Source organism: Heterocephalus glaber, unplaced genomic scaffold (genome assembly GCF_053883595.1).
Source record: "Heterocephalus glaber isolate CG9 unplaced genomic scaffold, H.glaber_assembly_v1.0 deba00000071, whole genome shotgun sequence".
In the NCBI taxonomy this organism is placed as follows: domain Eukaryota; kingdom Metazoa; phylum Chordata; class Mammalia; order Rodentia; family Bathyergidae; genus Heterocephalus; species Heterocephalus glaber.
Window position 1 is genome coordinate 5,678,029 of NW_028258137.1, and position 14,712 is coordinate 5,692,740.

The 14,712-nt window shown below is 46.5% G+C and overlaps 1 protein-coding gene across 2 annotated transcripts in view; it reads right to left on the bottom strand.

Moving 5' to 3' along the window:
- LOC101715321 (1-phosphatidylinositol 4,5-bisphosphate phosphodiesterase gamma-2) overlaps positions 1–14,712 on the bottom strand; it is a 137,256-nt gene that overhangs the window by 62,706 nt on the left and 59,838 nt on the right. For both annotated transcript variants that reach the window (XM_087203664.1, XM_087203635.1), the window contains exons 6-9: positions 12,089–12,173; positions 10,540–10,623; positions 3,060–3,103; positions 1,723–1,795 (exon numbers count right to left, since the gene is read on the bottom strand). In XM_087203664.1, coding sequence (XP_087059790.1) covers positions 1,723–1,795; positions 3,060–3,103; positions 10,540–10,623; positions 12,089–12,173 — 286 coding nt within the window. The remainder of the gene's footprint in view (positions 1–1,722; positions 1,796–3,059; positions 3,104–10,539; positions 10,624–12,088; positions 12,174–14,712) is intronic.

The window sequence follows — 14,712 nt, forward strand, 5'->3', positions numbered from 1 at the left end:
GCACGGTGCCAGCGGCTCCGAGCCTGGCCGGGCCCTGCGCGCATCGAGGCCGGTCACGGGTGGGTGCACAGGAGCGTGTGCGGGTGGACAGGTGAGGCCCCACCCGGGGGACTGCGCGTCACAGACTGAAGGGGGCCAGCCTGGGTTTCCTTAGGGTTCCCCAGCAAAGGAAGGGAGCGGGGAGACAGGCGGGCGCAGTCAGACTGCGACATCGGATTCCCACATCGGGAGGCTGACGATCCCTGCCTGTCCACTTTCGTGTGTGCGTGAAATGTCCGGCAACACAGGTTTTAAAAAAGTAAAATACGGGCCAGGGATTTAGCTCAGTGGTTTCGCCACCTGCTGCACAAGGCAAGGACACGAGTTCGATCCCTGGTACCAAAAAAAAAAAAAAAAAAGTAAAATACTTAAATTTTATGGCAAACTAAAACTGCTGTAAAATGTAAAGTTTGTGAGGGCAACGAGAACAGTACTGCAGATTAAACCCAGGGCCTTTGCACTGAGCTACACTCCGAGGCCTCCTTTTTCTTGTTTTTGAAACAGGGTCTCCCTAGATTGCCCAGCCTGAACTCGAACTTGTAATCCTCCTCCCTCAGCCTCCCAGGGTACTAAGATTATTGTCATGCACCACACACCCAGTTTAAAGTCTATCAAAACCAAAAGGTCGTTGTACCTGCCTGGCAAGTGCAAAGTCCTGAATTCGATTCCTGATTCGGGGGAAATAAAAGGTAATAAATGAGAAAAAAAAATCGTTGAGACTCCAATGATAAAAAGAAGAATTTTAAATACAAGTGAGCCTCAACATACGCAGTTGCGCACTGCAGTCTTCTGCAATCCCCAGAGTTCCAAGAGATGGGGGCTCTTGCCACATTTCAGAGGGAGGAAACCAGGCACAGAAAGGTTAAGCTACCTGACCAAGGCCACACAGCTGGTCAGAGGCTGCCAGATTTCCCTTGCTGCCACACCGCTCCTCATCCGGGACACTAGCAACAAGGCAGCCGGATCCTGCCCTGGGGTGGGGCATCGCATCACGGTAGGACGCCAGGCAACATCCCTGCCCTCTGCCTGCCAGACGCCAGGTGCATCCCATGTGGCAACTGACTGGTGTCTTTGGGGGAGGTTGCGCTGGTAGAAACCAGCACCCACACAAAACCCCTCAGCTCTGCCTCAGGCCCAGAGCCCAGCTGCGGCCTCCATCCAGGGAGACTCCCTGGGTCCTCAGCTGTCTCATACCCCAGAACACCCAGTGGCTCGGCCGGCAAAGCCGCATCCTCCGTGAGCAGGGGAGGCTTCCCAGGCAGAGGTGAGCTATGCACAGTGCCCTGGGCCCTCACCTCGTTCCTCCTCTTCCTGGGCCTGAGTGACACAGAGTTGTACTTTTTTTTGGTACCAGGGATTGAACTCGGGTCCTTGCACTTGTGCAGCAGGCAGCGAAACCGCTGAGCTAAATCCTCGGCCCTGCACAGAGTTGTGCTTTAAGACAGCAAAGTGGCTTTTATTTGGTTTTGGGGGGTTTTTTTGGTACCGGGGACTGAACTTGGGTCCCTGCGCTTGCGCAGCAGGTGGCAAAACCACTGAGCTAAATCCCCGGCCCAGCAAAGTGGCTTTTGACAACCATTGAAAGCGCTCAGGGTCAGGGAGGCTGCACCTGCTCCGTGACAGCAGGGACCAGGGCACAGGGGGTCGCCACCTACTCCCCCCACAGCCCCACTGTCCCCTAACCTGCTGCTCGTGTACAAGAAACCTCTGGAAGTCCTGCAGGTAAACGGCAGAGGCATCAGGTCGGTCAGTGTTCCTGCACATGAGGAAAGGGGACATACATTAGGGACACATTCCACAGAGAGTCCTTGTACCCCCAGAGGGCCCCTACCCTGCCCAGGGCCAGGTACCATGTGGCCCACATGGAGACACAGGTCTGGACCTACAAGGATTCACAGGGCCCTGGAGCCTGAGTCTCGAGGGTGGGGCCCACTCCTAGTGCCCCTGCTACTGTCCTGGTCTGAGGAGCACCTCAGGGGTGGGGCCGTGAAGACAGAGGGACCAGCCAGAGACCAGGGCAGCAAGAAGGGTCACACACCACAGGACAGCGTGTGCTGCCCACACCGAGCCTGAGGACGGGGACATCCGCTGGAGCACACCAGCCACTGCCAGGGCCCGGTGTCTGGAGACTCCTCCACCCCAGCCGAGGGCTGTGTCCTGAATACAGGGAGGGCAGCAGCCGTGACAGACACTGCCTAGACTCTGGGATCTCGCTGGCCTGGTGTGAAGCACACTGGTACCCAGGGGATGTGCATCCTGCAGGATGGAACAGGGAACTGCCCGGAGCATGGCAGAGGGCGGGAATGAGCCCCTTTAAACCACTTCAAGAGACAAAATGCGCCTGCAGCTGTCTGCCTTTGCTGAACGCGCAGGCCTGCAGGCGGCGGCCTTCCTTCCGAGTCCGTTTCTGTCCCCTCCTGCCCAGCCTGCAGTCTCACACCAGCCTTCTCATCCTCACGCCCTGTGAGCTCAGGCTCCTCTGCTGTGGGCTTTGGGAGGTGACCGCGTGGACTCCGTCTGTGCGCCACAGCCACAACTACGTGCCATTAACTCGGCGGCAAACCATGTCCCCGTCAGACAGGTGCCTTATAAATCCCTACTTGGGGAATCTCAAAGCCTAGGAAAGGTCCTGAACTGTCTTGCAGCACTGGCGCTAAAATATCATTTTATATATGAGCCGTGAACATGCGCCGAGCAGCAGGGGAAGCACTGAAGATGCCCAGCCCATGCTCATCCAGCCCAGCCTACTCAGCCAGGCATTTCCGACTCCTCTGCCCATTCACATCACTGACGCTTGTGAGAAACCTATGAACTCCTCAGGGCAGAGATGCACGGTCAGGAAGGAGACCCTGAGGCCCAGAACCCTGACAACTCCCAGCACTCCACAGCCCAGTGCAGCTGCTCCCAGTCTAGGCACAGGCTCAGGACCGGGTCCCCGTGGCGGTCAGAGCTGGCCCCTCCCAGAGGCCACTGGACACAGGACACAGCCATCCTGATGGCAGCACCTGAAGGGTCCTCACCCCAGGATAAACACGGAGGAATCCTTTTTGAATTCGTCAAGAATCTGAAATGGAAAACACACAAAATAAGAATATTAGACAAGTCGAGTAATGCCAATGAGAAGACTTGGTCATCAAAGAATTATCAACATCATTCTTGTTAGTTGTAAATATTCAAATATAACAGAACCCTCTGGTGTGAAGGGTAGATGTCCTCTTCACCCTTTTCAGTCTTATTCCTGAGAAGCAATCACTATTAACAATTTCCTAGGTTCCTGCCAGAGTTTGGTTTGTGGATATTCACTTAACTATATCTTATCCTATTTTATCATACCATGCACATCTCGAACTTTTTGCTTTTGTTCCCAGCTCTACATATTATTCTGCACCCTGAACAGCCCTGCCTTACTATTTGAAAAGCCATGTTGTGGGGAGAATTCCAGGAAAATGGTGGAGTGCTGAGCAACAACTCAGACTCTCTGAGATTCAGAATCCAGACAGAAGAAAATAACTTGGGGAAACAAAAAGAGAGAATTAGATCCCTGGGAACAAGAAGGATCTGACAGGAAAATTAAAACGTGCAGAGAAATCGAAGAGACAGAACACAACATGGAAAGGGGAAAGACAGATGCATTTTCTCTTCAGCTCCCATCTCATGCCTCGTGGGAAATACAATGGGACCCAAGAAAAAAGCAAGAGTAGCTATCCTATTTTTTTTTTTTTTTTGGTACCGGGGATCAAACTCGGGTTCTTGCGCTTGTGCAGCAGGCGGCGAAACCACTGAGCTAAATCCCCAGCCCGTAGCTATCCTAATTTGAGACAGTAGATTTCAAAGTAAACTGATCAGAAGATACAAAGAAAGTCACTACGTATTGGTCAAGGGAACAATTCAATAGGAAGATATAACAATTATAAACATATACACACCAAATTTCAGTGCACCCAACTTCATGAAACAAACAGTAATGCACATGAAAGATGAGATAAACAGCAATACAATTGTAATAGGGACTTCAAGACCCCACTGTCACAAATAAATCAACTAGACAAAAAAAATCAACAAACATCAGAGTTGAACAAAACCTTCAAGTAAATAGACTGAATGGATATTTACAGACCGTTCCATTGAACAACAAAATACACAATCTTCCCAGCAGCACATGGAACTTTCTCCAAAATAGAACACATAGCCCATAAAGCATGCATAAGTAAACGCAAAAGAACAAAATTATCCCATGCATATTATTGAATCATATAGCAATGAAACTAGAAATCAATGTCAAAAGAAATGACAGAAGCTATGCAAAGACATGGATATTAAACAAAACCCTCTTGAATAATCAGTGGGTCACAGATGAAATTAGGCAGTTCCTACAACCAAATGATAATGCCAGTACAACATACTGGAACCTATAGGACACTAAACAAAAATAGAGCAAGTTCATATAAATAACAAAAATGGAGCAAGTTCATAGAAATAACCTCAAGTTCTAGAAAAACAAGAACAATCAAAATCCAAAGCTAGCCTGAGGAAGGAAATTTTAAAGATCAGAGCAGAGACTGATGAAACTGAGACAAAAAATATAAAGAATCAATAAACTGGAGTTGGTTCTTTGAAAGAATAAACAAAATAGACAAATACTTAGTCAATCTTACCAAAATAAGAGAAGAAAAGGCTCAAAGCCATGCAATTAGAAATGAAAAACGTGAAATCACAAGGGATTCTATTGAAATCCAGAAAATCATTGGTGACTACTTTGAGAACCTATGCTCTAATAAAATGGAAAAATTCAGAAGAAATGGATCAATTTCTAGATACACATGAATTATCAAAGCCAAGAAGATATAGAAATCCTGAAGAATCCAGTATTAGTCAATGAAACTGAAGAAGTAATGAAAAAAAATTACCAACTAAGAAAAGCCCAGGTCCCAACAGATTCACTCCGAATTCTACTAGAACTTTAGAGAAGATCTAGTGCCAATACTCCTCAAATTCTTTAATGAAATCAAAAAGGAACCAGTACTCTCAAAGTCATTCCTGGAAGCATTACCCTGACTCCAAAACCCGGAAAGGGCCCAACCAAAAAAGAGAACTACAGGCCAATCTCTTTAATGAACACAGATGCAAAAATCCTCCATAAGATATTGGCAAATAAAATCCAGCAAATCATCAAAAAGATCATACATCATGACCAAGTAGGATTCATTCCAGAGATGCAGGGATGGTTCAACATATTCAAGCCAATAAATGTAATTCACCACATAAATAAAAGCAAAGACAAAATCATGATCATCTCCATAGACCCAGAAAAGGCATTTGACAAAATCCAACATCCATTCATGATAAAAAAAAAAACTCTAGAGAAAATTGGTAGAGATAGTCTTTATCTCAATCCGATAAAAGGTATCTATGGCAAACCAATGGTCAACAGCATATTAAATGGACAGAAGCTGAAAGCTTTCCTTCTAAAATCAGGAACGAGACAAGGATGTCTGCTATCAATATTCTTGTTCAATATGGTTCTCAAAACAATAGTCAGAGCAATTAGGCAAGAAAAAGAAAGAAAAAGGATATGAATAAGAAAATAAGGGGCTGGGGATTTAACTCAGTGGTTTCGCCACCTGCTGCACAAGCACAAGGACCCGAGTTTGATCCCTGGTACCAAAAAAAAAAAAAAAAGTAAGAAGTCAAATTATCATTATTCGCAAATGACAGGATCATCTACACAGAAGACCCCAAAAACTCCACCAAGACTACTAGAATTAGTTATCAAACTTACTAGCATAACAGGATACAAAGTCAATACTGAAAAACCAATCATGTTCCTGTGCACCATAATAAACTCATCTTTCACAATAGCACCAAGAAAAATGACATACTTAGGAATTAACCTAACCAAGAAAGTAAAAGACCTCTACACTGAAAACCACAGAATTCTGTAAAAGGAGATTGAAGAGGGTATCAGAAAATGGAAAAAGACATCCCCTGTTCCTGGACAGGCAGAACCAATATAGTAAAAATGGCCATACTTCCAAAACTGATGTACAGATTTAACATACTCTCAATCAAAATACTAATAGCATACCTCACAGAACTAAAGAAAACATTCCTCAAATTCATATGGAACCATAAGAGACCTAGGATAACAAAAGCAATTCTGAGCAACAAAGGAAAGGCAGGAGGCATCGAAGCTATACTACAAAGCTACAGTGACCACAACAGCATGGTATTGGGAAAAGACCAGACTGGTGAATCAACGGAATAGAACAGAAGAAGCAGATACTACTCCAGCCACATTCAGCTACCTTATCTTTGATAAAGGATGAAATATTTTCATTGGAGGTAAGATAGGCTCTTCAACAAATGATGCTGGAAAACTGGCTATCCATATGCCAAAGATCAAACCTAGATTCCTCTCTCTTACCATGTACTAATCTAAAATGAAAATGGATCAAAGATCTAAATATTAAAACAGAAACTATCTGCCAGAAGACAAAATAAGTAAAACTTTTGAAGACACAGGCATCAGCAAAGACTTTCTGAACACAACCCCACTTGCACAAGATATAATACCAAGAATCGACAAATAGGATCATATCAAACTAAAAACTTCTGGACAGCAAAGGAAACCACCAACAGAGTGAAAAGAAGACCTGCAGAATGGGAAAAACATTTGCCAGCTACTCCTCAAAGGACTAATATCCAGAATATATAAGGCAACCCCAAAATTAGATCTCCCCCAGATTTAAAGACCTAATTAAAAAATGAAATTAATAGACACTTCTCAGATGAAGTACGAATAGCCAATAAATACATGAAAAAATGTTCAACATTATTGGCCATTTGAGAAATGCCAATTTAAACAACACTGAGGCCCATCTCACTCCAGAAAGAATGGCTATCTTTAAGAAATCAAGTAATAAACTAGAGAGGCTGTTGGGGGGGGAGCCCTTTTTCATTGTTGGTGGAAGTGTAAACTGGTACAAACACTATGGAGATCAGTATGGAGATTCCTCAAAAAACTAAAAATAGAAATTCCATTTGACCCAGCTATTCCCCTAAGAATCTTCCCAAAAGAGTTACAGACACCATGTCACAGTGATGTATGCATACCTATGTTCAGAGCAACATAATTCATGATAGCTAAATCTTGGAACCAGGGTATATGTCCATCAACAGATGAATGGATAAAGAGAATGTGGTATTTACACAGTGGAGTACTACTCTGCCATGAAGAATGATAAACTTGAGTCATTTGTAGGAAAATGGATGCACCTCGAGACCATAATGTTAACAAAGTAAATCAAACATACAGACTTGAATATTGCATGGTTTCTCTTGTTATGAGAAGCCATATATATCAATAAAGTACAAAATAAAAGATACAGGAAAAAAAGAGAAAATGTTATTTAATTTAGCATGGACAATTTGTCTAAAAGTGTACCTTGATTTAGTGTAATTGTCTTATGTATATTTTATGATTTTTAGACTGTCTGGCTGTTAATCTGTACTTATGATAATTAACTTGATACAGATTTATAAATAATCTGATGCCGGCAAAAAATTTTTTAAAAGGGGAATGGAGAGGAAAGTGGGAAAAAAGAATTGAGATGAGTTGTGTGAATACACCAACTCACTGCAAGGAAGGTGATCATGTGTGCTGCAAACATGGACTAATGACAATAATAATGTTAAAAATCACATGGTTTCCTCTTATATAATAAACACAATACCATATATAAATAAAGTACAAAATAAGAGACAGACAATAGGGGCAGAGAAAGAGAAAAAAATAGTTAACTGTAATCCAGCATGGCCAACGTATCTACAAGTACACCTTGATGTAGTACAGTTGCTTTGATTTTGGCCTGTAAGTTTGGCTGTTAATCTGTGTTTATATTAACTTAATAATGACTTCTCCAATAAATAAGTCTATGCTGGCAAAAAAAGATAAAATTTTAAAAATAGGGACAGGGGGTAAGGAGGAATAAAGAATCAAGACGTGTTACGTATATCCACTAATCCCACACTGAATGTAATCATGTACTGCAAACAGGTACCCAAAAAATTAAACAAAAATGACAGAAAAACCAACAAGAGATTCATTGCTAACTTCTGCCTGCCCCACGGACTCTCCTTTCCCAGCCACCCACCAACCCAGAACAATCTGCAGCATCCATCACCCTGAGGTGCTGACCCCTCCCCTACCACCCTCCCAAGTGGAAGCTGCAGGACTAACCCTAGCCCTCTTCTCGCATGCGTGACCGCAGGTACAGCCGTATGTGGCTTTGCGGGTGTCTCAGTTCTCTTTCTACTGGAAAGCATTTCTTCTCGTTTATATGAGCAATACTGTAACCAAGGGGACCTCACAGGGGTGACCGGGAAGGAGCTGGGAAACAGGAACGGAGCTGGGTATTCAATTAAAATACTTATTGGGCTGGGGATTTAGCTCAGTGGTTTCACTGCTTGCTGCGCAAGCGCAAGGACCCGAGTTCGATCCCCAGCACCAAAAAAAAAAAAAAAAAAATACTTATAGATGAATTGATAAAACACCTAAGGTTTGCTTCAAAATCCTAGGAGAAGTGGGTAGAGGGTGGGACCACCAATGTAATAAGATGGCAGTGACCTACAATCATTGTTGAAGTGGGTGACAGTATGTGGGCTTGATCACACTATTCTATCTTACACTTTATGCTGGAAATTATTCTAACACAAAAGTTCTAAGAATTAACAAGACGAACCAGTGGCTGCCATTGAAGTTGGGCAGGAGAACTCATATCCTAGCTCTGCAGCTTCCTAGCGGCGTGACCTCTGAGCTTCAATTTCTCATCCACAAAATAGGGACAATCCCACTGTCTCTTTCCCAGGGCGCTGGGGAGAATTAAATATTTATTGACTGCTCTGCACAGTGCCTTAGCATATAGTCCACCTAAGAAATTGTCAGCAATCATTAGCACCAATGATATTGTCACAACCTAGCAGGATATGTACCCCGTCACCATGGAGAACACACATGCAATTGCATTTCTCTTCCTGCTGCAGCCCAACTTTTAGAAACTATGAGCTTGAGAGTTGAAACGCAAGGAGGTGGTTGGACACAAGGAGGAACTAACTGCCAACCTCAAGCTGGAAGCCATTCAGCTACCAATAAGGCTGAGCCTACTCCCAAGATTTGGGTCTGAGGTTCATCATCTCTCCAAGGCGCCTGAGAAACCCAACTCACCCCACCCCACCTCACCTTGACACTAATGCTTTTTTCTGCCCCTTCCAGCAGGAAGTTGGGGGAAGGGCGCTGACCCGCAGGACCAGGGTGGATTCTCAAGTTGGCTGGAAACTAGTTGTGCATATTGGGGTTTTGTTATTCAAATTCTAAACTACTGAAGTAAAGGGGGCAGGGGCCAAACTGCAGCGTTAGAAACTGCAACACTGGAGACCATCGCTGTCAACTCAAAACTTCTGCTCAGCCACATGGACAATGCAAATTGGTGGGCAGAGCTGGAGCTACCAAGGGAGTGTGCACTCCTTTCTGCAAGACTTCGCCAGGAAATGAGGGCCCATTTATAGACAGATTTCAGTTTTTTTCAATAGAAGCCAAAACTCTGGATTTTTTTTTTTTGGTACCGGGCATCGAACTCGGGTCCTTGCGCTTGCGCAGCAGGCGGCAAAACCACTGAGCTAAATCTCTGGCCAAAAATCTGGATTTTAATATACAATTTTTCAAGTTTTAAATGTAGACAGTTAATTGTGAAAATATTTAAACCACTGGACAGGCCAAGGACAGCCAGCTGTTGGCGCAATGTAATATTCTGGCCACTAGGGGGCAACCTGTATTTTTCCCACACAAAGTTTCAGAGTCCTGCAATCCCCCCCCCCCCCCACATTTTTAAGAGAGGCATAATACAAAACACAGATTGAAATACAAATACATCTTGGGCCGGTCTGAATTGCCACCTCCAGATCAAAATGTATGTCCATTTTAATTTCAAAATAGCCTATCCTTTTAATCAAAAAAATCCTCATTGGGCCGGGGATTTAGCTCAGCGGTTTCCGCCGCCTGCTGCGCAAGCGCAAGGACCCGAGTTCGATCCCCAGTACCAAAAAAAAAAAAAAAAAGTCCTCATAAAAATATAAAAATTATAAAAAGAAAAAAACACATAATCTCTCAATTTGGAGATGGCTACCAGGAATAATTTACTAAATTTCCTTCTGGAGTGAGATAATACAGCAGAGTTGGTAGCATATTTTCACTTTAATAGATTCAGACATACTTCTGGTTGAACCTATGGCCATTCCCATTCCCATGAGGGAGGGAGGTAAATACCTTTCCCCACAGCTCTACCATGGTTACAACTTTTTGCCCAGCTAATAAATGAAAACAGTATGTTACTGGCATTCCCATCTTGTGTTTCCTTGACTAAAGGGGAGATTACTCCTTGGGGTACCAGACTCCCCAATATGAGGAAGACAGAACATCATTTGATCATTTGTTCAAGGACTTACCAGTTTTTGCTGCTCAAACATAAGTTTTTTATAGAAGAGATGAAACTGCTCAAAGCTGAGTTCGTCTTTGTGTGCACTAATTTCCTGTAAATATTAAAAAAAAAAAATGACCACATAATGTTGGAAGTCCACCACAAGAATGCTTCCAGCCAGTATACAGAAATAGAATGGCTGCTCTGCAACTCTGCTAAAATCAAACTTGCATTCCTCTAAACCCAACCTGTCCATGAGTTTCCTAACTCACTTGTCTGGGAGATCATTCAGGGACCCCCATCTTTGAGCCCCAAGAGGTAAAAATCTTCACTTCCAAAAGACATAATGGATATCTCCTCTTCTGGACAGGAGACACCACCTTCAGATTTCTATATCCAGATGTATTTATAAGGCTTGTACTTAAAAATTGTTTTTAAAGCAAATTTTTAAAAATCTTGACTTAATCAGCTAGAATCGACTGCATTAGGTAATGCACCCTTTTTGTTTGGTTGGTTGGGGGTTTTTTGTTGTTGTTGCTGTTGAAGCAAAACATTTACAATTCACCTCTTTGGACCCTCAGTTTCTTCATCTGTAAAACGAGAGGATCACCACTACCCTCTTAGGGCTTTCTGGAAACCAAACAAGATAATATCTACAAAATGCCTGACTCCAGAAATGCCTGATAAAGAATAATATTCCCACTACATGGTTATCAATGGAAATTCGTGTCCCATCTTTCTCTTCTTAAATCCCGCCCATCTCTCTCTCCCCTGGGAATTAGCGGGGAAGTGGGGGGCAGGTAAAGGATGGCCTGGCAGCAGTGAAACGGGCCAGCTTTTTCAGGAGCTCACTAGTACGAAAGGAAAATGAACTTCTCCAGCAGAGGCATCCTAGGCGAGACAGCTGGCATGGGCAGTGGGGTCCTGGGGCTGAGGGTTCATTCTCTGGTGACAGTCAGTATCAGTGCTCACTCATGACCGCCATCCATCCCTGCCCTACCTGGAAAAGGCCCCCGTGGCCTCTATATCCATTGCTCCTAGAGCGGCTTCCCTGCCCTGCTCAACCAACAGCCTGACTGCAGAAGAACATCAATGAACTCCGTGATGAGTAGAAAGACAGGTGGTTGGAGGAGAAGAGGAAGAGGAGAGAACCAGCCCCGACAAGCACCTCCCAGGGCTTGCACACAGAGTGCCCCATCCCTGGCACCCTAGGTAAGGGATCTTTCACAATGCTTTGCAAAAGACACACATGTGCTCATGCCTCTAGGAGGAAAGTGGACTGCGGGAGGTCAGGGGAACGGTGAAAGATGGCCTGGTGGAAACAGGTCTGAGTGTAGATGTTCCAAGTCAAACAGCCCGGCACACACAGTCTTCCCTGACTGCATGCTCTTCAAGGACTGGGAACGTGGTCCTCACATATTTACACGACCCCACCAGCTGGACAGGACAGATGCACTCTGGAGGCAAAGGACCCTCGGGGACCATTGCATGGGGCTCCAAGGCTATCCTAGGTTCAGGGGAGACCTGCTGAGTAGGCCTGACATCATAAAATCCCCAGGCTGGGCTACAAAACTTACCACAAGCTTATCTTTGAGGAACTTGGCACTGCTCACTTTGAAGTTGACCAGGGGTAGGATGGCCTTCAACTCTCGGAGGCTGATGCTATAAAAGAGAAAAAAACCCATCTCCACCAATCTGAGGGGCTCAATAGTACAAGGTGCAGTCGACCCCATGGGCTCCGCCTCAGCATCCCTCCAGGAAAACACCCGGCTCACAGTTGTTCCCTGAGCACCAACCAAGATCAGAACACTCAGGGCTAGAGGTGGAGGGCAAGACAGGACGGAAGGGTCCAAGGCTCCCCAAGAAGTACTAGAACCTTCTTCCACAGTTGCCCAAACACCTTGTAGCTGGCCCAGCCCATCAAGTGCCCTGAAGCAACTCCAGGAGCATTTGCATTAGCTGTGGCAGGCCTCAGCCCCGGGCCTCTCCCAGGCCACTGCCTTTGCAGTCTTTGCCTGACTCTACTCCTCCTCAATTAGGTACACAAGGGCATCCTCCTCTACCCATGACCACACAGAACGTCCGTCCGCCCATGCAGGATCCCATCTTTTTTTCCTATGTAAGAAATCTCCCGTTTCCTTTAGCAGCTTCCCATGAGCTGTTCCTTCTTATGCTACAGCCTGAGTCCTAACAGGGGCTCTGGATGTTCCTACCTGTTCCTATTTCCAGCTCACGTAGAGAAGACTGAGCTGGTACACTAAGAGCTGCTGACACCGAAGCTTGCTGGTATCAAAAGTGGCAAAGGCCAAGCTGGTCACACTGAAGGCAGCCAGCAACCAGAGAATGACAGACAACAATGAAAACTGTTGGAAGCTACCCCTCTCAGTGGCTAGAAGATGTCCCAAGACTCGCTGGCAGCCTTTGCTTCTAAGTGTCTAGAAGGCCACTAATGCTAAAAGAATATCCATGGGCATCTAAAGTTCAGAGCAGTTAACACTAAAAGAACTCCCCTTTGCCAGTTCATGACTTCTACACAAATTGAGCAAGAACCTCCTGCCAATTGGTGACATCTCGGAAGCCCATCCAAGGACCCTCCCCTTTACAGGGCTCGAAGAAGAAAGAAGACCACACGGATGGTCACCAGCAGGCTCAAGAACCAGCCCATGTTTGGTTTCCATCTTAAACGTGGCTAAGAATCCAAACCAGCCAGGGACAAGGGGTCCTGTGGAAGATCCAGTGTGGGTGGAACAGTGTTGGGTGTCCAGAGAGCCTCAGAGAACATCCACAGGGGTGCAAAGCAAGAGGAGGTCACCAGAGAGGGGCAGGGAAAGGAGCAGACAGCACCTGAGCCCCTCCTATGTGCCACGCTGCTCTGGGTATTGTTGCTCAGGCTGTAACACTATCCGTGTCACCATGTCCTGCCCCTACAGCGCATGCTACTGGCCCCAGGGTTCAGAACAGGTGGATCATGGCATGTGCCCATGGGTAGCAACAGAGTTGGGTTGGAATCAAATTCCAAAACAGCCATCCTGCCAGGAGAGCTGGTCACAGTCATCTGAACGAGCTGGTCCCAAATGCAGTTTGGGAGAGAGAATGTGGCTCCCAGGAAAAGGGACAAGGATTAACAATAAAGACAACTATAAGCACAGCTGAAGCCTCCTGGTGCCCATCGGATCCAGGACATTGTCCTAGGAGTTTTTTCGTGCATCTTGCTGGTTTAAAAAATTTCATGAGACCATGTCATTATTATCTCTATTTTCCACTGAAGAAACTGGGGTGCCGGAAGGCTTGGTGCCCAGTCCAGGCTAGACCTAGACTCCAGCCCAGAATGCCCACAACCGCCTCTCTGGGCTGCTCCAGGGTACGGCACACACTATGAGGACAGAGAGGTCAGGGTGGCAGGATGGCCATGGGGTGAGGTCCAGACCTATCTGCCCAGACACAAGCACCTGGCGGACTGGAGAGAGGGGTGTGGCCAGCAAGGAAGCTGCTCCGGGGAAGGCGGGAAGGCCCAGCGTCTCCAACAGTCAGCTCGGCCTCTGTCGTCACCTTCAGAAGGGAGCCGCACAGTACCACCCAGTGGCTCTTTCTGGAGAAGACCGGGTAGACTGGCTGGCCCGGTGTCCCACCTGCTGCTTTCCCCTCGTTCCAATGGCCTCGTGGACATCAGAGCCCTTGACCTGCAAGATGCCCCCCGCCCCACCCATCACAGGGCAGCAACTGCGGCTTCCACGAGGACAAAAAGCCCCCAGGGGTGGTGCTGGCTGGGTGAGAAGCCAGCAGACAGGGGAGCTTCAAGAGGGAACAGGAAAGGGCCTGGGCCAGGCCAGGCGCAAGCAGGAAGTCAATGTCTCCTCAGGAGCCCAGGCTACAGCAGGGCAAAGCAGGCCTCCCGCATCCAGCTTCGGAAACAGGGTGGGCCAGAGAGCCGGGCAGCTGCTCGGGGCCCAGCGGGGCAGACCAGGACCAGAGCGTAGGACGCTGAGTACCTGGGACACCCACGCTCTCCTGGCCCACAGGGCTCAACTTGGACATAAAAGCCACGGGCCAAAGAGCTTCTTTGGATTCCAAGCGCCTTGACCCCACCCCCAGCCCTCTCTGGGCTGGCACAGAACACGGACTTCCCACCACCGGAGCGGAGGAAGCCACTGGCTCTCGGTGCCATCCGTCTCTGGGGCTCCTCCTGACAGTGTCTCGCCCA